Source organism: Colobus angolensis, unplaced genomic scaffold (genome assembly GCF_000951035.1).
Source record: "Colobus angolensis palliatus isolate OR3802 unplaced genomic scaffold, Cang.pa_1.0 Scaffold358, whole genome shotgun sequence".
Taxonomy (NCBI): domain Eukaryota; kingdom Metazoa; phylum Chordata; class Mammalia; order Primates; family Cercopithecidae; genus Colobus; species Colobus angolensis.
This window is the reverse complement of record NW_012116910.1, coordinates 1,574,913-1,601,412: the sequence shown is the minus strand read 5'-3', so window position 1 is coordinate 1,601,412 and position 26,500 is coordinate 1,574,913. Positions and strand designations below refer to the sequence as shown.

The 26,500-nt window shown below is 53.3% G+C and overlaps 1 protein-coding gene across 1 annotated transcript; it reads right to left on the bottom strand.

Annotated features, from left to right (window-relative positions):
* Window positions 1–54: 54 nt before the first annotated feature.
* Window positions 55–26,494, bottom strand: BRD9 (bromodomain containing 9). The gene is made up of 16 exons (XM_011953137.1): window positions 26,475–26,494; window positions 25,604–25,818; window positions 25,099–25,231; window positions 23,468–23,528; window positions 22,902–23,046; window positions 21,284–21,394; window positions 20,528–20,703; window positions 17,896–18,028; window positions 15,715–15,790; window positions 14,392–14,487; window positions 12,950–13,082; window positions 10,482–10,593; window positions 7,487–7,525; window positions 6,458–6,560; window positions 1,170–1,337; window positions 55–310 (listed from the first exon to the last, which is right to left on the bottom strand). The coding sequence occupies exons 5-16, from the start codon at window positions 22,983–22,985 to the stop codon at window positions 210–212; spliced, it is 1,332 nt and encodes a 443-aa protein (XP_011808527.1). The 5' UTR covers window positions 22,986–23,046; window positions 23,468–23,528; window positions 25,099–25,231; window positions 25,604–25,818; window positions 26,475–26,494; the 3' UTR covers window positions 55–209.
* Between the last annotated feature and the right edge of the window lie 6 nt (window positions 26,495–26,500).

Genomic DNA, 26,500 nt, shown 5'->3' with positions numbered 1-26,500 from the left:
TCATGCATGACTCCACTCCCCTGGGTTCACCGGGCTGTGCACAGAGACTCTCTCGCTGACACGGTACCACAGACAATTCATTACCTCCCCGGGGTTGCTTCCCGCATGCCAAAGGGGGAAGATCAAAGTCCTTGTCTGATGACAAAAACTCTACACATGCAAAATAAAACTAAAAAAAATGAAACAAAAGAGCTGAAGGTGGTCTAGAGTTAGGTCTTGGTGGAGGCCGCAGGCTCTGGAGACTGAAGAAACTCGTAGGGGTCGTGGGTGACGTCTGGCTGCTCCCCGGCACTCAGGCGAGACGGGCTTCCTGCAATTTTCAGAACACAGGACTTCAACACACAAGAGAGACCCGCAGCACACGTGGGGCTCCTGGAGCCCAATGTCTGCTTCATGACCCACCGCCAGGGCTCAGGGACTCCCAGGACACGGGGCACCTCTCACTCCCTGCCAGGGAGGGCTGTGTGTGGAGACCCTGGAGCGAGGGGTCGGCCCTGACCCAGCACACAGCACGGATGCTGCTCCTGAAGGAGAGAAAGCTCCTTGGCCAGGAGTCCCTCAGACACAGCCCAGACCCCAGGGCAGTTCCTCAAAGTCACACTGGGATATCAGGGGCCTCAGACTTTGACCCACAGCCCTCCAGAGCTTGCTCCATGCACTGTTTAGTTAACACCCTGACCGTAAGGTTAATGGGATCGAAATACTGGTCTTTTTCCAGATGATTGTAGCTAAACCTCTGCAGCTGAAAAACTGTCAAGATTCACTCTGTCGATGGAGTGATTCAGTGTTTACACGTGAGAACAACCCCCCACCACCCCACCACCAAAACCCCTACAGGACACACAGCCAAGGAAGCCATGCTTTGTCTCCAGCAGAAACACTGGAACCAGGGACCACAGAGGGCACAGGGGTGGACACAACTGGGGACGGAATCTGGCAGAAAGCCTGTAATCCAGCGTGCAGCCAGGCCAGCATCCCAGCTCCTGCTCGGGCTCTGTACCCTGAGGCCGGGACCTGAGGAGTCTATGGAAACCGACCTCCGCAACAGCACAGCTGCCTCTGCAGCCTCCAGCCTTTCCACAACGAAAATGCTGCCCACTACCTGGTCTAGACGTCACATTGACCGTGCTGGGGTCTCTGGGGATGCGGCGTGGGTGGGGACATCTCACCCAGGTGGTGCTGGTCCCTCTCGGAGGCGTTGGACAGAGAGCTGAGGTTGGACGACGGCCGAGAGCCGCCGCGCTCTGCCTGTGCTTCGTGCAGGTCCTGCAGGAGCTTGGCTGTCTCATCCAAGTTCAAGTGGCTGTCGTCGGGGTCCAGCTCCTTCTTCACCTTCCCTGTGTAAACAGGACAAGACCCGACGTCGGCTAAGCTCAGCCGGCCCATCCACCCTAAGGGCAGGAGTGCACTGCCCGTCCAGATCTGACCTCTCCGCTCAGGACAATAAGTGCTCTGAAAGCCGAGTGGACGAGCTCACCGCACACAGGTGGACAGGCCTGGAGGACAGACATTACCCTTAGCAGTGAGTGAAGGGAAGGCAGACACCCAGGGTCCTTTGCTCCAGCAAAGCATCAGACAAGACCCAGCACCGCACAGACCAAGTCATGTCACGCACAGACACTGTGGAGGGATGTGGCCACAACCCAGGATGGGCCTGGCGTGGGCTCCTGTCCTCAACACACAAAGGCCAGACAGCTGGATGGAGGGTGCGAGAGGCCTGCAGACCCTGGTACCCGCCCAGCTCACTGTGGAGCAGGTTCCAGGCCATCAGCCATCAGGGACCCAGAATGTCCAACTGACAGGTGGAGAGGACGAGCTCCCAGCCCACGCCTGGACCGTGCACCAGACATGCCAAGAGCCTGCACACAGGTCTGCGGTCACCTGAGCCCCACCAGCCAGGGCCTCCAGGCAAGCCCTGGGAAAGGTGCAGCCAGACAGGGAACCAGCTTCACCCTCCCCCGGGGTGGCTCTGGGCTTACGCTGACAATGTCTGGGGAAGGTCCCACAGAGTCTAAGCCACTTCTCAAACTCTGAACAAAGGCTGCCAGGCCTCAAAGGTGTGTAAGCAGACCCGTCACCCGACGGCGTCAACTACAAACTCCACCTGGTATCCAATAAACGATTCCCACGCACACAAAGGGGCAGGAAAACACAGCCCCAAACCAGGGGAGACTCAAAGCTGAGATCAGGGAATCAGCAGACAAAGTGTAAGAACGGTGACTACAGACATGCTCTGTAGAACCGGGTAATGGGCAGAGGCTAGAACAGTTTGGAGAACTGAAAGACAGGAAGATGAGGGAAAGTTTGGAACTTCCCAGAGACTTGCTGAATGGCTGTGATTCAAATGCTGATAGTGACATGGACAGTGAATTCCAGGCTGAGGGGGTCTCAGATGGAGATGAGGAACTCAATGGGAATGGGGGCAAAGGTCACTCTTGCTATGCTTTAGCAGAGACTGACAGCATTGTGGCCCTGCTCTAGAAATCTGTGGAGCTTTGAACTTGAGAGAGATGATTTAGGGCACCTGGTAGAAGAAATTTCTAAGCACTAAAGCATTCAAGAGGTGACCTGGCTGCTTCTAAAAGCCTATGCTCACTTGCATCAACAAAAAAATGACCTGAAACTGGAACTGACATTTAAAAGGGAAGCAGAGTGTCAAAGCTTGGAAAATTTGCAGCCCAGCCATGTGGTAGAAAAGAAAAAATGATTTTCTGGGGAGGAATTCAAGAAGGCTGCAGACATTACATAACTAAAGAAGAGTCAAATGTTAATAGTCAAGACAATGGAGAAAATACCTCAGAGACATTTCAAAGACCTCTGGAGAAAATACCTCAGAGACATTTCAAAGACCTCTGCACAGTTGCTGCTCAGGCAGGCCTGATGGTCTACGAGGGAAAGAAGGTTTGGTGGCCAGGCCCAGGGCCCCAATACTCTGTGAAGCATTGGGACATGGTGCCATGGTGCTCTGTGTTCCAGCCATGGCTAAAGGGACCAAGGTACAGCTTGGGTCAATGCTTCAAAGGGTGCAAGCCCCAAGCCTTGGCAGCTTCCACGAGGTGTTGGGTCTGTGGGAAGGCAGAAGGCAAGAGCTGAGGTTTGGGAACCTCCACCGAGATTTCAGAGGATGTATGGAAAAGCCATGGTGTCCAGGCAGAAGTCTGCTGCAGGGGCAGGGCCTTCACGGAGAACCTCTGCTCGGGCAGTGCAGGGGGGAAATGTGAGGTTGGAGGCCTCACCCCACACAGAGTCCCCACTGGGGCACTGCCCAGTGCAGCTGTGAGAAAAGGGCGACCGTCCCCCAGACCCCAGAATGGTACATCTGACAGCCTGCACCATGTCATCTGGAAAAGCTGCAAGCACTCAACACCAGTCCGGGAAAGCAGCCACAGGGGCTGTACCCTGCAGAGTCACAAGGGCAGGGCTGCCCACGGCCGTGGGAGCCCATCCCTTGCATCCGTGTGGCCTGGATGTGAGACAAGGAATCAAAGATGATTATTTGGGGGCCTCCAGATGTAATGACTGCCCTGCTGGGTTTCAGATTTGCAGCCTGCAGCCCCTTTGTTTTGGCTGATTTCTCCCTCTTGGGATGGGTCTATTTACCCAATGCCTGTACCCGATCTGTATCTTGGAATTAACTCACTTGGTTTTGATTTTACAGGCTCACAGGCAGAAGGAACTTGCCTTGTGTCAGATAAGACTTTGGACTCTGGACTTCTGAGTTAATGCTGGAATGAGTTAAGACTTTGAGGCACCGTTGGGGAGGCATGATTGTGTTCTGCAATGTCAGAAGGACAAGAGATTTGAGAAGAGTCAGGGACAGAATGATATAGTTTGGCTCTGTATTCCCGCCCACATCTCATGTCGAATTGTAATTCCCAATGCTAGGGGAGGGTCCTGGTGGAAGGATCATGGGGATGGATTTCCCCCTTGCTGTTCTCTGTTCTCACGACAGTGAGTGACTCTCATGAGATCTGGTTGTTTAAAAGCACTTCCCCCTTTGCGCTCTCTCCCGCTCTGCCATGTGAAGACACGCATGCTTCTCCTTCATCTTCCGCCACGATTGTAAGTTTCCTGATGCCTCCCAGCCAGCCTGAGGAACTGTGAGTCAATTAAACCTCTTTCCTCCACCAGTGACCAGTCTCAGGTGGTTCTTTATAACAGTGTGAGGACAGACTAACACACCACAGCACATCAGCACGGAGCTGCTGAAAAGTAGTAATAAGGTCAAAATCTCAGAAGTGCTGAGAAAAACAGCCACTGTGCAGAAAGGTGCTGTCACAGCAGCCTGGGGCCAGGGTCCCCTGGAAGGCGAGGCCAGTCACGGCAGGCGTCTGGGGTCCCCCCCGTGCTAGGGATTGTTCACAGCTCCAACGACAGAAACAGAGCGGTTTATGCTAAAGCTCACCTTCCCTCCAGGGTCTGGATTTTGGTACCTGCCTGGCAAGGGGGTGCCCTGTGACCAGACCCCAGTGACCCTGGGCACCAAGCCCATGAGTTTCCCTGGTAGGCATTTCACACGTGTTCTCACAGCTCACTCCTGGGAATTAAGCACGTCCCATGTGTCTCTGCTGGGAGTGGATCTGGGCCTCACGCTGGATTCCCTTGGACGTCACTCATGCTCTTGTCCCTCTCCTGCTGTTGGTGCCCATCCCCTATAATAAATCATGGCCATAAGTGCCTGAAGAAGCCAGTAGGAGACAGGTGGAATGTCCCCACGGGAACCAGTGGGACCCATGGATCCAGGCTCCACAAATGCCGCTGGAGGTCAGAACAGCTGGGAGGCGCTGCACAGGCAGCCTCCCGGATGAGAGCTCAGTCTCCAGGACTGCCCCACCGGCTGATGCCAACTGAAAGCCCCAGGCTGTGGTCTGTGCTTCCGACTAACCAGCTACCAAATGGCGTTGCCACAAGTCCTTACTTGAGTTCTATGAATTTGCTAGAGTGCCTCACAGAAGTCAGGGAAACATCTGCAAATGAAAAATAAAATGCTAAGCCCCAGGACTGAACGGACTCCCACTCTTGGCTACGGGCACCCCAGAGTCAACCTGGAACATGAGTTCAGGCCATGATGTGAAGCGGGATTGGACTTGCCTCATTATCCCCCGTTTTGGAATTCAGGCACAGCTGACCCAGCATTAACATTAAAACAGAAATCTTAAGGCTGACAAAGCAGACTCTGTGGTAGTAAGACACCAAATTCCGATCCAACTCCAGTACAGCATCATGTGATAGACGGCAGGCCTTGAAAGAAATTGAGTATTTTGTCTCAAAATATACGTCTTTGACATAGTTTGAAATGGCCCTGCAAAGCTGTCTCTTATGGGGAAAATCTACATGCTGTAGAGAATCTGCTCCCCCTTCCAAGTCTCTTCCTGCCCCAGGAGAGATTTAACTAAGAATCTGGTATCTTTCAGGGCCTGATAAGTGACGTTTGCCATCTACTCTATTCTTTTTGAAGCCTGCTACCTGAAGGCTTCATCTATGTGACAAGAAACTTGGCTTCTACAAACCCTTATCTTAAGCATGCACATTTCTTTCTGACTTCAGCTCTTCAGAGCTTAACCCTTTCAGCCAAACACCAATCAGGAAATTTCTGAATCCACCGATGACCCGAAGTTCCTCACTTCAAGTTGTCCCGCCCTTTCCAAAACGAACCAATGTAACACCTGACATGTACTGACCGATGTCCTCTGTCTCCCTAAAACACATCAAAACAAGCTGCAGACCAGGCCTCCTGGGCAAATGCTCTTGGGACCTCCTGGGACCATGTCACAGCCATGGTCTTCATATTTCACTCAGAAATAATCTCTCTAAATACTCTGCAGAATTTGACAATTTGACTCTTCTGTTGAAACACTCGGCTTACATTTACCCATTTATTATGCGGGGTGTCACCCATGGATCAGCCCCAGGTGGGAGCAACGCAAAGGGGGATCCGTGGGAAGGGGCTGCCTTCTTCCCAGGGCCTCCAGGCGTCCAGCACGGGGGAGCAACGCAAAGGGGAACCCGTGGGAAGGGGCTGCCTTCTTCCCAGAGCCTCCAGGCGTCCAGCACGGGGGAGCAACGCAAAGGGGAACCCGTGGGAAGGGGCTGCCTTCTTCCCAGGGCCTCCAGGCGTCCGGCACTGAGGAGGCTCCCAAGGGAACCCCAGCTTTTGGGATTTCATGGAGGCGGTAGGCAACACTGATGAAATCCACAGCCACTGGGGATCGGCCAGACCCCATCCTGAGGTTACCCAGGGGCTGCAACACTACTCATTAGCTTAAAAAAGACACTTAACACTCAGGAGATTCCAAGGGTTTTAGGAGCTAACCTGGGACAAAGACCAAATACTGTAACAAAAGATTTTCCTTGCGTCCCTGTCTAGTCAGGAAGGGAGAAGAGGTGGAGACCAAGCGCTTTCTTCCTCTCTCACACTTTCACCAGGTCCCGTGGGAAAGCCCTTGCTACAACTCACCCAGAGAGCTGAGCATGGAGATATCCACAGAGACGTCGGGATACGACTTCATCGACATGAAATCCAAAACAGAGCCACTGCTGTCTCCTAGGGCATCCCCAACCTGTGGGGACAGACATGCATCAGGTGCAAATGAAACATCAAACGAAAAACCAAATGTTATTTAATACTCGCTACTGAAATCACTCTAATTACTTGCTAAACGCGAATCTACCCCTCAGTGACAAGAACAACCCTGTTCACTATGGCTGCTGTTCAAGGGACTATCAGGATTGAGCTCATGACCCAAATCCACATCAAAGGAAAACCTACTCAGACCAACAATGCAAACCAATAATCCTTTGCTAACTTTCTGGGGCTCAAGAAATTGGGGAGAAACATTATGCAACGGGAAGACATACGGAATTTAAGGCACTATTTTTCAGGCGCGTCACAGAGCACACCACGTTCCCGTTCCTTTCCCAGCAAGGCGTGTCCTCAGGGCTAGACTACAGCCACGCTAACGCACTCTCTCTCATCAGCTCCCTGCAGCCCGGCCTCTGCCCTCGGACAGAGGTTAAGGGGTCTCTCCAGCTTTCCAGGGACCTCAGACCAAAGCCCATGCCTGCTGACTCCCAGAGACACACGCCTGCCAATCAGCAGGTGCAGCAGTCTGGGCTCACAGCACTCCCCTGCTAACACTGGCCCCAGCGCCCACTGTGCTTGGGACAACATCTGCTACTCACCAAGCAGGTCCCGAGCCGGCCCATCCTGCCCACCCCTTGCCAGGGTGTCCCACGAGGACAGCACCCAGCGGGGCCAACCGCTCTGAAACTACCATTTCTGAATTTGGAAGAACGTACTGCAGCCTCACACCAATCACCTCAAGTCATGAAAAGAGCAGGAGAAACACTTGATCTTACTGATCAGAAACGGACTCCATTTCTAGAGGCCATGATACATACAGTCCTTCCCACCTCAAAGGCTGGACACAACTTTCCCTACAACAATCCTAACATTAGGCTCGCGCTTCCATGTTCAAAAACTCACCTTGGCTTCATCTGGAGGTTTCATGGGAACATTTCTTCTCTGCAAAGTAAATGAGGAGAGAAACTAGTTTTTCCAGAGCGACTGTATAGAAACGGACAATTCACTGACATTACACACACGTAAAAACGGCTGGTGCACTTCTGCCAATTCTGCTCCCCAGTCATGCCATCGTCATGGATTCAGGCTGGGGGTCCTGCAAGGCTTCTTCATCACCAGCCGCTGACCCAACGACGGCCAGCCCACTCCTCAGCGCCAGGACCGTGTGCCGGGGAGAACACTCCACGGGGTGAGATGGAGAGGACTGAGAGAGAGGATGCCGACGCTGTTTCAGCAGCCTCAGGTGGCTTCAAACAAAAGAAAAAAGATGTGCCTAGAGGCTATGGGCAGCTTAGGGTAAAAAGGGCCTGGTGGGTTCCACCTGGAATATGGTCAGGTGCCTGAGACCAGCTCGAGTCCTGCAGCAGTGGATTCACCCACAAGCTTCCTGGCCCTCCTTGCTTGGCGCCCTGCAAATACACGTCTCCTTTCTACCACAACAAAACCTCGGCGTGGGTTTCCTGCACCAGGCATGTGGACCCCAGTTCACCTGTAACCAGCACAGATGAAACCGTGCGGTCAAGGGACTGACCACTCCTCGGGAGCCACGAGCCAAGCGTTCTCAGAGCCTGCGCGGGACAGAGACCCACCCGAACCCCACCCACGGCAGAGACTACGCTGAAAAGTCAGGGCCCAAGAGCTCTCCAAAGGGCCACTCCTTAGTATGACGGCCACATGAACCCTAGAATAAAGCTGCCCTGGACCCACCCCAGACAAGCCCAGCATGATCAGGCCATCCACAAGTAACAACTGCCAAAATGATCCTCAATATTCTCTGGAAGAGGGCAAGAACCCAGATCAGCCTTGCCAAGCAGACATAACGCGAGCACACACCTCATTCTCAATGCTTTTTTTATCTTTTTTTCTGAGACAGGGTCTTGCTCTATTGCCTGGAGTGCAGAGGTGCCTCCACCTACCGGCCTCAAGTGATCCTCCCACCTCAGCCTCCTGAGGAGCTGATCACAGGTGCATGCCACTGTACCCAGCTCTTAAAATTATAGCTGCCATATTAAAATTACTCTTAACATTCAATTAACTATTGCATTTTACGTAGACAAATTTATTGAAAATATGTTTATTCCAACATGTAGGCCTTAAGAAATCGTTACTCATATTTTTACGTATTTTTTTGTATCAGTTTTTTAAGATCTAGTTTGTAGCTCACACGTCACATCTAAATTCAGACTGGCCACATTCCAATTTCCCATCGGCCATGTGAACAGTGTGTTTTTATCAGACAGCGAGGGTCTGGACTGTCCACCAGGTGCGTGCACAAAGGCCCACAGCTCCAAGTGCAGCAAAGTGGCAAACAGAAACAGAACCCGAAACGGCAGAGGTGACAGAGTCAGTGACTGAGGACTTCAAAAGCATCTGCAATTAATATGATGAACATGGCTCAAGGATGTAAGGGAAAACATACACATAACATGAGAGAAGAGAAGATACACAAAAGCAGCAAACAGAGCCCCAGCGGTGAGCAGCGAGGAGCAGCATCATCACTGAAAACTGCACTGGGATAACAGGTTCAGGTGTGGCCAGAGAACAGGGTAGTGAACTTAGCCCACAGCATCAGAAACTAATCTGCACCTGCCTGGTGCAGCAGCAGCGTCTGTGCCATGTGAGATGACACGAGCTGTCCTCAGCGTGCCACAGTCCAGCAGGAAGAGGAAGAGGCAGTGATGGAAAATGACATTTGAGTAATGGCTAAAAATCCTCCAAATATGATGAAAAATACAGACAGATTCAAGAAACAACAAATGCTAAGTAGAATAAAAAGAAAAGCCCACTCAGGCACCTGGAAAATACCATGCTGAAAATCACTGATAAAGAAAGATAAAGGTTTAAAAGCTCCTAGAGCACCGGCCAGCACCTCGTCCTGCCGAGGGCCCAGGAGTGAGCAGCCAAGGCTCTGTGAGGTGCACGCTGCCTGCAGCATCTTCTTCCTTTTCTTTTCTTTAAACAACCTTTTAAAGATGTAAAAGACATTCTTGGTTTGTGGCCTGTACAAAAGCAGACTGCAGGTCAGATCTGGCCTATGGGCTGCAGTTTGCCAAAAAGACACATCACATGTGGAAAACAAAGATGAGAATGACTTCAGATGCTTTTTTATAGCAAAGATGCAAGTCAAATGTATTTTATGGTAGACTGGAAAAAAAGATCATCTAAATGAATTCCATAACCAGGGAAAATAAAGGTGAAATAAAGACTCTCAGACAAGCCAGTGCTGAGGGTTCACTGTCAGTAAGCCTGAACTATATGAAGCATTCTTTTAAATTCTTCAGGCCGGGCGCGGTGGCTCAAGCCTGTAATCCCAGCACTTTGGGAGGCCGAGACGGGCGGATCACGAGGTCAGGAGTTCAAGACCATCCTGGCTAACACGGTGAAACCCCGTCTCTACTAAAAAAATACAAAAAGCTAGCCGGGCGAGGTGGCTGGCGCCTGTAGTCTCAGCTACTCGGGAGGCTGAGGCAGGAGAATGGCGTAAACCCGGGAGGCGGAGCTTGCAGTGAGCTGAGATCCGGCCACTGCACTCCAGCCTGGGCGACAGAGCGAGACTCCGTCTCAAAAAAAAAAAAAAATTCTTCAAAATGAAGGAAAGTGACAGAGATGAGCGATGAAGATGGGAATAGAGAGTTACGAAGTGCGCTGGGAGTGGTGAGCACACAGTCACGGTCTCTGGGGGACGCCCGCCCGTGCAGAGCAGCACACAGATGCTGACAAGGAGATGGTCTCTCAAGGACGCCCGCCCGTGCAGAGCAGCGCGCAGATCCTGACGAGGAGCCGGCAGCAGAGTCCCTGCGACAGCTCCTCATCCCTGACAGCCTGGTCAGGCCACAGGCTCTTCCCACCAGCAGTACCCCAAGGGCACCTGCCCCTCCCCAATGCGAGTGCAGCCCACCTGCTTCAGCTGGAAGAGCGTCCTGGAGTGGTCTCCGCCTGTGATCTGGTCCAGGAGGTCATCCACCACTTTCTTGCTGTAGCTCCCAGCATCCTTCACAAACTCCTGCAGGCTAGAGGGGCCGCAGGAGAAGCATGCTGAAAGGCAGGCTGTGTGCTCCACGCCAAGCCCTTGCTGCCTGGCCCTCGCGGCGGCCCTGATCACAGAAGCCTGCCATGCCAGTGCAGCTCCTCAGACAGTCCCTGTGACCCTCCCAGGGCGGGTATTTTTGGAGGAGTGGCTGATAGTTTTCACTAGATTTTCAAAGTGCTCCATGATCCAAAAAGGTTAAAAAGATCTCTGGGGGGGAAGGGGAGAACAGCATGAACACACACACACACAGCCTAGAAACATGCATGCGGTGCTATCATTTGTAAAAGGACACTCCTATCTTTCCACTAGTTACGCGTTTAAATACACAAGTGGGTGCGGACGGAAGCACAGTGGCGGGCAGCGTCTGCCGGGAAGGAAGGGCCGCGTGGGGCAGGGGTGGGCCGAGACTTCCAAGGCTCTCCTTTTAGTATCATCCTGACTCTTGGCCATATAAATGAAACAGCTTAAAAAGTAAAATATAACACAATTTAAAAAGTAGGCCAGGAACAAAAATGCGTAGTCTTAGAATCAACGCAACAAGCAAGGGCCTCAGAAGGGCTCCCCAGACTCCAAAGACCTTCGCAGAGAGGAACAGGGACGGCTGCTGGTCAGAAGCTGAACCACGGTCACAGGAGGCAACAAGAAGACTCTACGTCTTTGTTAACAAACACCCACAGCACAGGCCAGGCCAAGCTCAGCACGCGCAGTGTGCACAGGAGACGCACTCGGGGGCAGAGGATCTGGGTGTCTGTGCACCGAGGCTGGCGAGGGACCACGCAGCCCCACACCAGGCCCTAGAAGATGTGCTTCTGAGTGTTGTCCCTGCAGCCGCGAGGCAGGGGGGTCGGAATGATCTTTCTTCACAAAACACGGAACCTGACGCGTTCTAGGAGCACACAGCTGGGGAAGGCAGGGGCTGCGCACGGCCGGGGAAGGCAGGGGCTGCGCACGGCCGGGGAAGGCAGGGGCTGCGCACGGCCGGGGAAGGCAGGGGCTGCGCACGGCCGGGGAAGGCAGGGGGTGCGCACGGCCGGGGAAGGCAGGGGCTGCCCACGGCCGGGGAAGGCAGGGGGTGCGCACGGCCGGGGAAGGCAGGGGGAGTGCACGGCTGGGGAAGGCAGGGGGTGCGCACAGTCCGCTGATGACGCACTACATGGACAACAGGTGACTGATGTCCTGAAAGAGCCACGATCCGCGGACAAGGGAGCCAACTGCGGACAGGATGGCACCAAGGGGAGCTGCGGCCTTGGCCCAGGCTGGGCAGAGGCCCCACAGCAGGGGTGAGGTGAGGGCTGGCGGAAGGGCAGGGGGCGACCAACTCTTTAATTTCTGAGTTATGACGCCATCATCTCCTATTAGAATTTCCTCTTTATTTTCCACGTTTACTTCCTTTTTTGAAACAAATATCGGGGTCAGGTTTTCACTTATTTTATGAAGCGCTAACTGGATTATTTATTTTTCAAATGTATTCTGCATTCTTGTTGGAATAAAATGAAGACCTGATGTCAAGATTCCATTTCTTAGAGGCTAGCAAAATTAAGTTGCTTTCCCTATAACAAACTGCCAAAATTTTACAAGAGTGACCCACATTTTGTCACAGAAAACAAAAAACACACATGACAACATTCTATGGAAAAGCAGCTACTGCATTTGTGATTTTTGTATTATACTTTAGTCTGCCACGGCCTGAACTATGTCTCCTGCTCAAAGTTTGCAAGTTGAAATCCTGACCCCAGTGCCTCCAAATGTGACTATACTTGAGGCTGGGGCCTTTATGGCCTTCAGAGGTAACTGCAGTGACATGAGGCCATTAGGGTGGCCCTGATCCAATATGACCAGGGTCCTTGCACAACGGTCGGGTCTCCAGGAGAGCTGAGGACACAGGACAGCTCTGGGAAGGCACAGGGAGAAGACGGCACCTGCAGGCCCAGGACAGAGGGCTCGGGAGGAACCAGCCCTGCCCACATTTTCATGGTAGACAGCAGCCCCCAGGACTAAGACCCCAGTCTGTGGCGCTTTGTCACTACAGCCTGAGCTGGCACAGCCACTTAAGAAACACAATTCAACACCATCCAGTGCGCTGAACACACCCCCAACCCCTTCACAAGCTACGCCCTGATCACTGCCTTCTTGCAATTCTGAGTTACCCAAATTTCAGGACTGGCCTGTGGCAGACCTCGGTGGGTGACTGAAAGCAACAGGAAGACCTGAGCTGCCATCTGGATGGCTGCGGGATGGCTCTCTCCCCACCCGCACACATGTGGGGCTCTGGGTCCTACACCAGGATGCAGCTCAAGCCGCACAGCAGCCAAGGGCTCCCCGGGGCCGACACTTGCCTCAGCGCACACTGCACGCCTGTCTCATCTCCGTAGGCTGAATACAGCAGCTCCATCTCGTCCGACTTCAAGTCACCAAATACTGAATTATTCTGCATCGAAAGCGCAGTAGTGGCACTGGAGAGAAAGGTGACTGGGAGGAAGAGGAGAAAGACAGCATCACTGGACTCACTGGAAGGACTCGGTGTGCAGGCCCCATCCCACTTCTCCAGGGGCTGAGGGACCGCCTGGCTGGCAGTCAGCACCCCAGTCACGCCTCACTTGCTCTCCACAAAATTCTTGCTCCTGAGTGTAAGTTTTCCATGTGTAACCAGCAGGGGTGTAATTCACCACCCCTCGTTTCACTTCTGCAAGCCAAAGACCTCAAGGAAATGAGCTCTCTGCAAAGGGGTGAGCTCCACAAGTAAAAGAGCTGCGTGGAGACGTGGGCAGAGGCACCGTCCATTAGTGTGGAGGATCCCAACCAACACACACCGCAGGGAGCACGCCGGCCCGGGGCCAGCTCTCGCTGCGGGGGACACGGGCCAGGTGTGCTGTGCGGAGTCCCATAGGGCGTGAAGCAGCACCCCTGGCATCTCCCCACCAGATGCCAGCAGCACGCCCCACCCCACTGGGACCATCAACACGTCTCCGGACACTGCCAAACGTCCCCAGGGACAAAAGTGCTGTGGTTGAGAACTCTGTTAGAGGATGAGAACGAGGAGTGTGTCAAACACAATGAGGAAAGTATCAACAACCATAACAGCCCCAAAAGGAAGAGGGGAGCGGGGGCTGATGAAGGCAAGTGGTCAAGGCAAGAGGATCCTTCCCTGTGGAGGGGGTCCTTTAACAGGAGACCCAGACCAGGCAGAATTCCAACACCTGGAGCTGGAGGAAAGAACATTCCAGAAAGAAGGAAGCTCTTGGGCCAAGGCCATGGTTTGAAGGGAAGAGGGAGCTGTCCCATTAGCAGATGGTGTGAGTGGCAGAAGGAGAAAGGGCTGGCAGGAACAGTGTCCACGCAGCTGTCTGCACAGAAGGGACCCAGCAGAGGCGGAGAAGTGGAGGGTGGGGCCGTCCGGGAGATCCCAGCAGCAGCGCAGCCAAGAGACAGCCGTGCAGACGGAGAGGAGAACACACAGGCCAGACCCGAGGCCCAGGGGCCACACACTCTGATCCCCGAAAGGATGTTCGGTAAACGCGACAGGGACAGAAACACAAGGACGGCACAGCACTGACCAAGGTGAAGTCCAGTGATGCAACCAAGGTGCCCGCTGTGTGTGTCCCCAGCAAATCATCCAACCCAAGTTTTGTTCCTGTCACTGTAACTGATCTCAATCCTACCCATGTGAAAATAGGAATCCAGGCAAGTGAGGAAACCCTGAGGCAGGAATCAGCAGCATTTGCCATCACTTCCCTAAACCCTGCTCCAGCCGGCTCCCGGGACGGGACTACGGATTTACCTTTGTTTCTTCTCTCATCTTTGAAGCCCAGCGTGGTGAAGCCTGGGAGCAGCTTACTGGAGAGCGAGCTCAAGTCCACCGGGTGGGTCTCCTCCTCTGCAACACGGACATGGCGGGCCGTGAGCGGCAGGCGTGACCCCAACGCGGTGCCCCGTGCAGTGCCACGAGCCCTTTCTTCCACATCACAGTGGATTTGATTGGTGGGAGTGGAGGGATTTTAGAATGATCACCTGAAAATGAATTTGCAAAAGCCAACTACCATTCTCAAAACTAACTGCATTTCAATTTCATTTCTTTATCACCCCAAAGTCAACACAATAAAAAATATCGCCTCTTAGGCCACCACACCAGCAATACTTTGAGAACATTTTCAAATGGATCACTCAACAACTCCAAGAAGAAATCTTGTCCTATGTGCTCTAACAGCGAAACGGTGGCGGGTGCAGCCGGAGCACATGAATCTGACAGCACGTCTGCCACGCTCGAGTCACCATTCACACACCACTCGAGGCATCAGGAGCAGGAGTTCCTCAGTTCCCAACCGGTCCCTCGGTCTCAACACTCTCTTACGCTAAATACGGATCAACAGTCTATCCTCTTTATGAAAATAAGCTGGAGATCAAATACATCAGCCAGTTTACATTCTTCACACACTGGAGAACACCACACTGGCATTTGGAGCTGGGTGAAAGACACCAGCAGGCATGCGGCTGAGAGTGAGGGAGGCGGAAAATCTAAAGGCAACCCTCGCCAGGCTGCGTGCTCCTCGTGTGAGCCTGCGCATGCGTTTCAAACTCAAGTGCATCACACTTTTATTCAAAGGACAAGCCTCTTCATTAGTTCCAGGCCAAGAAAGCACCCCGACGAGCTGGACAGACCTAGTGCGCGCCATCCTTCAACACTATCCTGGACATAATCATCTAACAGCTCTTTTTTTTCTAAGACTGCTTTCCAGATTCAAGGAGCAAGGTGGGCCGGCACTCTGGTCTTTGCTGAAGACAAAGCTCTGGATGTGAACCCTTCCTGATGCTACTGAGGTTCAGCCTTAAAGGCCTCTCGGCAGCTTTTCAGGAACACGGCTCGAGTCCCCCTGCTCCCAAGGAGCCCTGACCGAGGTCTGACCAGCACCCCAGCCCTGCGAGACGGCCGTCCACGCCTCCACTCGGAGCACGTGTCACGTCGGGGTGTGCGCAGGGACGGGAAGCCGGGCAGCTTCTCATGCTGCCCCCTGGCCAATGGCTCGGCTTTTCATCACAGAACATGAATGGAGGCCCGAAAAACAGTGTACAGACAGCAGAAAGCCAGCCCCGAGTGGGCACCCACCATCAGCATCCGGCTCGGCCGTGTTGACCACGCTGTAGAGCAGGCTCCCGTCCCCGTTCCTCTTCAGATAGCCCATCTGGAAGGAAGCACTGCCTGAGCGTCTGTCCCTCAGGAGGGGCAGCGCAGCTCAAAGGAAACGAAGGCCAGCAAGCAGGGCTTAATGGGGGTAAAATCAAGTGTGTCCAAGAACAAACGCCAGAGGGGCCCCTCACGGTATGCCCTGGAATTTGACTCACCGACAACAGCAGAGTACACACAGGCACATGGCCCTGCTACAGGGGGTACAGCTGAAACAAAAACCACCCACAAGCATTTAAAATTGCTCAGGAGCCTTGACAAATGGAATGGTCAGTAGGTCAGCATGGCACTGCCCTGACGGCGGGCAGCTCCAGCTCCCAAGCATGTGCGGTACTGGTTTTCATTTAAAAACCCGCCACCCACACCCCAGTTCTGTGTACAGGCCATCAGGAGGATCCAGGCATGGGAGGCACTGGCGTGTGCAGACATGGGGGTCAAGGGGGAAGGCGGCTGTCATGCAGGGGTCGGCTGGGCTCCAGTGCCAGGGTCATGTCCATGCTGTGGGCAGGGCAGCCACCTGGCCTGAAAGGAGCCAGATGTTTGTGTGGGGGCAGCTTCCCACCGCCGATCCAGGCAAAGTATCAGAGCCCACAGGGTGGCCAGGGCCCTGGGGAAGAGGTGGAAGATATGGGACAATGGGACACGGATTTGATACATAGATTAGGGAGTCAGGTCCTCAGGGTGCAGATACAAAACTGAAAGGGAAGAAGTGGGACGGACCCGCGGAGCAGGACGGAACTGGAAGTTTCACTGTAAAAACAGTTGAGAGGTGCCAACAGAATCCGTCTGCACGGCGTTCACGTATGTGCTGCAGACACGTGCACAGGCATTTCCCAGCTCTATCTGCAGAGAGGGCTCCACCCAGCACCCAGGTCTTGGCTTCTAAACAAGGCTCTCTAGCAAAGAAACCAGGGCTCCTTGGAGAATGTGGCAATTCCAAGGCTGAAGCACAGAGTGCAGAACAAGGCTGTCCAAAAGAACTACAGTGCGAGCCACGCAGACCACAGTCTCCAACAGGCAAGCCATGCAAACAACTTCCCAACATGAGCCACACAAACCATAACTTCCCAACACAAGCCACGCAGACCACAGCAACTTCTCAACACACGTGCCACGCAAACCACAACCTCCCAACACACGACCCACGCAGACCGCAACCTCCCGACATGCGAGCCACGCGGACCACAACCTCCCGACACACAGGTCACGCAGACCACAACCTCCCAACACACGACCCACGCAGACCGCAACCTCCCAACATGTGAGCCACGCAGACCACAATCTCCCAGCAAATGAGCCACGCAGACCACTGCAACTTCCCAGCAGGCGCAGGCAAACAGAAGCAGACACCTCTGAAATGCTCCCACTTCAGCATTCTTTACATCCCACCCCATGTGCATTTTGAAGACTTACTATGAAAAAAAAACCAGAGTTCAAGTTAATGTTTTCTACAGACTACATGTTGAAACAAAACGTTGGATATAGAGGTGAAATTAAACCTGCCGGGATTAATGTCACCTGCATTGCTCTACTTCTCTTATCAGGGCTAGTAGGAAGCCTGAGACTGCAGACAGCCTGTGCTCTGTCTGCATTGGAGACACTGGGTCTAGAACGTCTCCTGCCAGAAAGGAGAGCGCAGTCAGCTGAGTGGGCTCCACCACCACACAGACCATCTGTGGCAGGAGCCACGGGAACAGGGTCGGTGGCCTATCATGGACCATCTGTCGGATCCAACACCAGTCCCCGCTGGAATAACAAGGGGGGTGCCTCACGTCAACACCCAGTGACAGAGACATAGAAGTCAGCATTCACTCCAAGAGAAAGGATGAGCCTGCAGCAGGGCCTCCATCCAGGAAACGAGGTCAGTGACCACGAGGCCTCCATGATGGGTGAAACACCAGCGGCGGCCCTGCCAGAGGCACCCGGACCCCGACTGAAGAGACCAGCCTTGTGTATGTCTGACCCAGGCCTCCCGTCAGGGCCCCATGCTGACCTCTGGATCCTGGTGGCTGTGCTGGATCACACAGCACCAACCCAGAGGGAGAGGCACACGGAGAGTCTGGGGCCACGCAGCACCCTCTCTCGATGGCCAGAGAGCACTACCTTGCCGCCTGGGAGGAACCGGTTGATCCTGTCCCGAGCCTCGTCAGCCGCGTGCTCCACCAGCGCCAGCACGTGCTCCTCTGCGGTACTGTCCGTCAAGCTGCAGGCGTTCCCTTCAGGCTCAAACATGCAGCTGTGAGGTGGGGACAACCAAGTTACCTGGAGGCAGCGTCCCCACCGCACACCTGCGCCCCACGCATCGGCACCTAACCCAGCCTCTACGACCCTGCCCTCAGACACAGAGCTGGCAGAGCATACCTATCTCCTTTCAGGTCTCAAAGCATCCCTTTCACCCTAACCAAGTAACAAAATAAGACACTTGTATTAAAACACAGAGTAAGTGTAAGCCAACTAGACAGACTCCCTGTTTTCCAATGCGGTGGAAACTCTGTTAAAGTGCAGTCGCTTTAACAAAAAAAGCAACAAAATAACAGATGTGCGCACTGGTTAGTCCTTAAAGGCCTCATCAGAAAAGTGACTGGAAAAGCGCCAGTGACTACGCAGGGCTCACAGCAAGGCCAGATAGGCGGGGCCGCTCGCGTGAGGTCTGATGCTGCTGGGCTGCGTGGACAGCAGCCCCCTCTGCTGTGGCCACTGGGTGGCAAAAAGCACACACAAGAACGTCAGCAAGTGGCCCCAGATTCCACCTGAAGCAGTTCTCAAACAGCTGAGGGGTGCAGGCTACAACACCCAAGGAGTGTGGAAGGTTCCAGAAGCAAGCAAGTAGGCTCCTTTCCACCCTGGGCACTTGCCTGGGTGTGGGTCTGGATGGCCTAGGGACAGGTGCAGACCGAGGGCAAGCCCTGCCCGTGAGAGCAGCCCTGGCGCCAACCTGGCAACCCGACACAGGAGTCAGAGCCCCATGAGCTCCACGGGAGGGCTCCGCTTAGGCAGCTGCGTGAGCCCATTGCCGACACACACTCTGCGACACCAGGTGAAGGTCAGTGCCAGAGCTCGGCACGCTCTGCTGACTGCAGACTGACAGCTGGGGATCCATCTAAAGGGCCTGGATCCCACAGGCAAGGGTGGAGCCACAGCACCAGAAACACCCAAACCCAACCTGGGGCGGGTCCGCCAGGACATGACCCCACCACGGCTGAACACGCTGGCTGACACCAACTCCAATTCCCCCTCGATGCTCAGCCACCATGAGGCGGCAGAGGGCGGCCATGAATCCCTAACCCTGAAGGCCAGCAGTGCACTCGAGTCGGGGGCTGAGGTCGGACACAGCCACCAGCCAACCACGCAGTGAGCGTTCGCATGGCAGCAGGGTGGGAAACACGCTGCACGTGGGGAGACCACCTTAGGAGACTGTTGGCCGTTGCCAGGCAACACGCCCTGGCCGCAGAGCACCCTCCGTCTCCTCAGCCAAGGCTGCAGGACCTGAGGGGCTGGTCTCAAGACGGCTCTCCCTTTGGACTGTTGGAGGGAGCTGCTCAGAGCAGAAGCACCGAGCCCAGCACCGCTGCTGCCCCACCTGTTAAATCCACGCGAGGCCCACATACACTGTGAGAAGGAAACAAACAATGGAGGGCCGTGACCATCAGAATTGCCTCAAGGACATTCAGCACCAACTCCAGACGGTCCCTGACTTTCCACAAGACGGCACAAAAGCAGTACGCTTCAGTAGAAACCATCCTTCAAACCTGATCTGTCCCAGGCTGGCAACAGGCCACCGTCCTCTCAGGACACTGGGAAGACAGCAAGCCACAGCGCTGTCAGACACACGGCCATGAGGGCGGATGTCCCGAGACCGCACTCCGAGGCCTGCATTCAGCAAGTGACATGTAACGAAGCAGGCTCTGTGCCAGGCGCCTCTGCCCACTGCAGGCTATGGTAAGTGCTCTCGGTGCCTCTAAGGCCCCTGGTGATACTCTCGCTTTGTTTGGTCCTATCAGGCGGCCACCTCACGCAGGTGGAGGAGCATCTACAGGAATGACGTGTGACAGACTTTGACACAATCTCAATGCTCAGCCACTGTGAGACAGAGAGGCCCCATGAAAACCACTCTGGAGTTTAGAGAAAAAGGAAGAAGGTTCCCTGATGGATCACCCAAGTCAGCTGCTCCCTGTGGGAGGCAGCAGAGCTACAGGGAGCTGCGGCCTGCAGTCCTCACCCGTTTCCCCTGCAGCATTCACACCTTCCTGACCACGGGGCTGCACCTGCTCCACTCCAGCAACTACACAGACATGGAAGCGAGCAGTTCTGGGGTGGGCATCTGCCCCATGGCAAGAAAGAAGCCCCCTGCCAATGCTGGCTGCCCAAAGTGGGCCCGCTTGTGTGGCACAGTCTGGGACAAGGGCACAACCTTGGCTGCCAGCAAGTGGTGTGCAGGGGAGGGAATGACCGATGATCTTAACAAACGGCGTGTGGAGACAGAGACCACCAGTCAGTAGCAGATGGGGGCAGCGGTGAGCCAACGGGCTAGGGTACCACACCTGGGTCAGAGTGCACGTGGCCGGTGGGCGGGAGGGGCCGTCTGACCACACTCCTCCTGCCAGAATAAGCTCCTCCAAGGATGTCTAAGTGACATGACATCCGTTCTCCCACTCACTCTCCCCCACAAAGCACCTGCTTTCCTGGTTGTGGTGCTCAACTCCAAAAGCAAACGTGGTTTCCACACAGCCTTTACCTGATAACTTCTCTACTCGGCTTTTTGGATTTCTTGGCAGTTTCTACTTGTACGGGTACAACTTCAGGGACAGGTTCCTCAACAGCTGTATCTTCATTGCCCAGAAGAGCTGCCTGCTGAGAAAAATCCATGTCCTGCATAAACGACATGCTGCGCTTCAAAGCTAACAGCCGCTCCTAGAATCAGAAAGGACAGAGCAGCAGGGATTTACCTCTCCCTCACAGCCAGGGCGCCGTGACGATGGGATGGGATGGGGATGGTCACAGCCTCACCTGGCCTAAGAGCTAACTTTCCACGCGGAGCAGCGGGAGGTGGTTGCAGGGGCTGGACCCACTGCCAGAGTGCGGCAGGCGCCGCGCCTCCTCTTTACCTTCACCTACGTGGGACGCATGCAGCCTGGCTCACGGCACAGATCTGGGAAGCCACTCAGGATGGCCAAGGAAGACAAGGATGTCCCATCTGGATTCAGTGAGGTAGCCACGCAAAACAAGCCCGCAATGCTGGCTGCCATCCAGCAAGACTGACACCCAGGCTTAAGAACAAGAGATGCGGAACTTTCCACCAACCCTAAATGAGACGTTACAACTAGGTCATGAGAGGGCGGCCGGGGACGTCTACCCTAAAGCAAAGGGGGCAACACCATGAGGGTGGCGGGTGGACGGAGCATGTGTTCACTGTGAGGCTCCCCTCGGGCACAAGCGACGGGGGGCAGAGCCCCTGCTTTCCGTAGCTCGCTGCTGCCAGTGAGTTTCTTACTTTGCTCATCATCTTAAAGCCTGCGTGAAGTATCTTCTTCGCCAACTTGTAGTACACGGTATCTGGCCTATTGTATGTCATTGCATTATCACACATCAGTTTGAAATCTGCCTGAAAAGAAAACAGGAAAGACTTACCAAGCTTGAAATGCCACAGACAACAGCAAAGCCCCAGATGACTGTCAAGAGACCAAAAGGAAAAAGCTACAACTGAGTAGGAAACAATTCAACTGGGTTCTCTGTTCTAAAAATAATGTTTAAGAACTTAGAGAAATGTTCGTAGCTGCACGTCAGTCTTGCATGAAAAATGTTACAATGACGAGTTGGCCAAGCCTGTAACTTCTTTCTAAGCATCACATACAAACGCTGTGCGAGGAAAAAAGGAGCATTTACTGCGCTTCCTGCATTTCTCCAGAACAGAAATAGGAACAGGAAGCAACAATCTGATTCTTTCAAGTCAAAGTCGAGGGATAAAGGCAAGCGCGGGGCACAGTGATATCCTCTATCTCTAGAATTTCTCCATAGAATAGAATTTAAAATTCTGTCACCAAATAGTTCCCTCAAACTATAGAAAAAGACTTTGCCCCCCAAAAGGAGAGCCTTATTTCATAATTTATGGTAAAAATACGGAAACATCAGTATTTTATTATCATAATCAGTTTCCTCAGCACGGGCCTCTCACAGGTGAGTACCAACGTCAGGCCGGAGCATGGCCCTGGAGGCCAGCCACCCTAGCTGAGAATGTGCCATCTGGACCCTCCGCAAGCCCAGGTTCTGGAGCCAGCGGCCATGGAGCCCACCGCAAGACTCCAGTGCGGACACTCCACGGAGTGAGTGCTGCTCCCCTTCTCACTTTGTTGCTAGGAATGGCCAGGCTGGGGCCCAGAGCAGGGAACACCGAGGGCTTTAGCGCATGGAGTGCTCTGAACATCTGCCCTCAGGCGCTGCCTGATCCTCTCATCAAGTTTCCTTTTCTCCCACTCTCCTTTAAGTCTGTTCTGTTGTGTTTCTGGGAGTCAGCAAACCCTTCAATAAATGTAAACTAAATAAAAATAGAAAAGGCAAGCTTTCCCAAGCGGAATGGAACCTAAGAGAGAAACCTAATGCCTTTCTAAACTACACTAATGCCAATTTATCAAGCATCTATTTTACTTTCTTCCCCTGGGTTGCAAAAACAATGCACAGTTGCTAATTCTCATAGCCAGTAGCCAGAAACAGAGCTAAGAACAAAGTACTCAGGAGACAAAAAAACTTACTATGCTAAAAAGACTACCTGCTCAATTAGTATAAGACAAAATTAAGAATTAAAAATAAGCAAGTTTTTAAAGATGTCTAGTCTCAAACCACGCCACACCGGACACCTCATTGCTTGAAACAACATGACCTATTTACGCCAGTGCAGTAACTCAGAAAAGAAACAGCGTGCAACCTAGCCTAATTTCTAGACCAAAGCACAGAGAAAATGTTTACGACCAATCATTTCCTTAATGCTGTGTCTGTAAAATAACACCCAAACACAGAATCACAAACTAGAAACGACCTAAGTTGAATGAAGTCTTCACAAGACACAAATACACAGAACTATGCCACAATGACTTCGGGCAATGAAAGTAACTTACCTTAAATTCCGTAACTGACTTGTATTCATTAGCTACAATTTTATCTTTCATGGTGCCAAAATCCATGGGATGTTTTATTATCATTGAATATCCGGGAGCAATTGCATCCGTGACAGGAAAAGCAAAAAATCCATGGGGATCCTTTCTGAAAGCAAAGACATCTTAAAGTGGAAAAACCTAGATTTCTAAATGATACAAAATCTTCTACAATCCAAAAACTGGATACACTGACTGAATTTTGTTTCTTAAAAATAAAAAAATTACCAAGATCTTTTAATTTATTGTGATAGGTATTTCAGATATAATAAAAATTTCCCCCAAAGCATCCTGGCGGCTGTCAGTGTCCCAGCTCTAGCCTTGACTTCCCTCACCCTATTCTGACTTCAGAGTGAGCCACTACCGAGTCCATGAGCTCTTCCTGCCCACCCCGAAGTGGAGTGGGAGTCACCAAGAGAAGGTGCAGGGTCTGTTTCACAGCTGACAGAGCTGGGGTGGGGAATAAGGCCTCAGAAAAGATGACACCAGACCCCCCCAGACACAAGCTCTTCAGAAACGCCCAGGTTTACCTCTGGAGCTGGCGGAGGAAGTGTTCCAGGAGTTGCTGAATGGGTGTGCTCTCATTTTCGGCTGACAATTTAAGGAAAAAAAAAAAATTGAATACAAAGACTTTGGTATCCCTTCATTAGAGAGCTCCAAGTTCACAGTATCTGTCTGTATGGGGTCTCACAGCATTTTAAGTTCCAGCAAGAACTAGGGATATAAAAATACACCCAACTCAGCCTTGGCTACTACAAAGCTCAGCTGGGTGGGAAAGGGCACCCCCTCCCCGCAGCAGGAGTCATAAAAACCCCTTATAATAATCGGTAGCCCTTACATCAACAATGTGTGGTGATCACTTATCAATGCTTTCAGCTCATAACAATGTGTGGTGATCACTTATCAATGCTTTCAGCTCATACCACTACTCTAGACAAGGAATGAAGGACGGAACAAAGGCTCTGGACATAAGGATTGATCCTGTATTCACCGATTATTATTTCACTTGAGATTCCTTAAAATTCAACAAAAAGTAAATAAATAAATGGCTGGTGTGGTGGTGCATGCCTGTAGTCCCAAGAGGCTGAGGTGGGAGGATCGCTTGAGCCCAGGGTTATCTGAGCCCAGGAGTGAATCACGACACTGCACTCCAGCCTAGGGGACACAGCAAGACCATGTTTCAAAAATAAATTAAAAAAAGAAAGTGCCTGAAGAGCCAAATGAACACAGAAGCTCAGAAGACCACTAGCTTTCCAGAACTTTCCTTCAGTGGAGCCAGCAGGGCTCAGATGGTTTCTGATGGCCTGAATGATTGCAGCACTAGCCTCCTCACTCCCTGATGTCCCATGTCCCAAAGCCCAGCTGTCTAAGTTTCCCAATAATCCAGGAACCACTAGATGCTGAGAGGTGCCAGGAAGAGATACCCCTTGTCTTAAGTACACACGCCTCATCACTGTGAGTTGTGCACAGGAAGGCTGGGGACAAGGAGAACCCATGTGGCAAGTCCTTGTCAGCTATAAATTCCAGCCCAAAGCCATCCTTTGCAGACGGTGCCCACAACAGAAATTCTACTGAAGGCCTTCAGCTTCCTTTGTCTCAGCCCATGGTCACTTTCAGCAACTTCAGACCCATCATTTGGGCTTCCAGGTCCCCTCTTCTCAAGAGGCATTACCTGCGTTTTCACGAACATGCATGTCTCTTACCAGTCTGACCCATGTGGGGCTACTCTTCTGATGCTGTTCTCTTTGGGTGCTAAGTGCAGACAAAACCAAACTTACAGACCCAGGGCTGGCAAACTTTTTACGTAAGTGCCAGACAAAAAATAGTCTAGGCTTTGTGGGTCACATATGATTGGTCTCCGCAGATATGCCTTTTGGTTTTTTTATGAACCCTTGAAAAACATATAAACCATCCTTAGGTAATATAATAGTAAGTTAAAAAACAAAACAATGGCACCAGTGGTAACTGGCCAAGCCTTGCTCTAGACATTCAGAGACACTGGAGGAAACCTCAGATCCAGGGGACATCCGGGATGAGGCCCTGGAAATACCAGCTCTCCTCCCTCCCATGCTTCTCCCCAAAGCAAGAGGACACGGTGCCGACCCTCATTTACAACGACGAGCTGTGAACACCAGGAGAGTCTCTAAAAGTCCACCCTTGCCTGGCTGTGTCCGGCACGCTCGGACTGGCCGATCTGGGGGCGGCTCCACCTCCACCTTCTTCCCAGGATCAAAGTCGTCAGCCTCTCCCTCCGTGTCACAGTGCTCCCTCTCTCGCTTCCGCTTCTTCTCCTCCTGGGCAGCAGAGTCAAGGGAGTGAGAAGAGCACGAGTAGGTGGGATCCAGACACGTCTGCCCAATCCCCTCGCAGTTCTCAGGGGAGGGACAGAGCTAAGGGAAACCCCCTCCGAGATCCTCCTCAAGGCGGGCTCCCTCCTCACAGAGACCCTCGCAGGTTCTGCTGAGGAACAGCACACCCAGGATCCTGGAACTGAGTCTGCTTTGGCCTCAGCGGTTTGCGTTTTGCTACCAACGGAACCCCCCTCCCCTCCTCCAGCCACGCAGGCGCACTCTGCCTGGGTCCTGGGACCGGCTCCCCATGGGGTCCTCGCGGGGAGGGGGGGGGGCGGGGGGTCCGGGCCAACGCCGCTGCCGCTGCTCCTTTACCTTTCGCTTCCTCCTTTCCTCATCGTCCAGATGCTTCTCCTTCTCGGATTTCTTCTTCTTCTTCTTTTTCTTTTCTTTGTGCCTCTCTCGCTCGTGGTCTGACCTGTCATCATAGTAACTGGAGTCGTGGCCGGATCCTGAGAGTTCAGTCACTTCACTTCCTCCGACTTTGAGGACTAGCTTCAGGGGCTTCTCCAGGGGCTTGTCGGCATAATCTGCACAGACACAGACCGAGTTCCACCCGCGTGCTCAGGTGCAAACGCCACGCAGCCAGGTGAGACATGAAGGTGCTAAGAGCTTTAAAGGCCTCCCTGAGGAGTACAGCGGGGCTGCCAACCATCAGGGAAAGACGGAAGGGAGGACCACAGTGGCGGCATGTCACTGCCTCCTTGTTCTCCCTTCCCCTCCACAGGGAGCTTCAGGTCCCTTTCAAGTCACGGTGTCCTCACCAGAGGAGGCCCTGTGGGATGTTCACATCACTCGTTCAGGGAGATGGATTAAGGAGGAACTGGAACCCCGGAGCCCGATCTCCCTCCTAGAAACCCCCAGCACTTCGGTTCACCCTCGCCTGACTTCCTGCAGGCGCCCGTGCTGCCCGCTGACACCCATGGAGCTGCTGCGGGAGTAGGGGAGAGCGAGGGAAAGGTGGGAGAAAGGGCAGCCCAGCTTCTCCCTTAGCTCCACACCAAAGCCAGCACAGACGCTTCCCTGGTCTCCAGGACCGGGGTGAGTGGGCTTGCAGCCTCGAGCCCAGAACCCTCTACGAGGAACGCAAGCGCGCAGCCAGGACCCCTCGCGCGTGCCCGGTTCCCTGCCCGAAATCCCAGAACCACCTCCCGCGTGCCCGGAACCCCTCCCCCGTGGCCGGGACCTCGCCCGGTGCCCAGGACCCCCGTC

Excerpts from the sequence above, each read along its gene's own strand:
- BRD9 (XM_011953137.1), bottom strand. The coding sequence starts at position 22,985 with ATGATAATAAAACATCCCATGGATTTTGGCACCATGAAAGATAAAATT. Across the intron at positions 21,395-22,901 it reads AGTCAGTTACGGAATTTAAG|GCAGATTTCAAACTGATGTG; the intron begins GTAAGTTACTTT and ends TTTTCTTTTCAG. Across the intron at positions 14,488-15,714 it reads GGCCGAGCCGGATGCTGATG|AGGAGGAGACCCACCCGGTG; the intron begins GTGGGTGCCCAC and ends TCCGTGTTGCAG.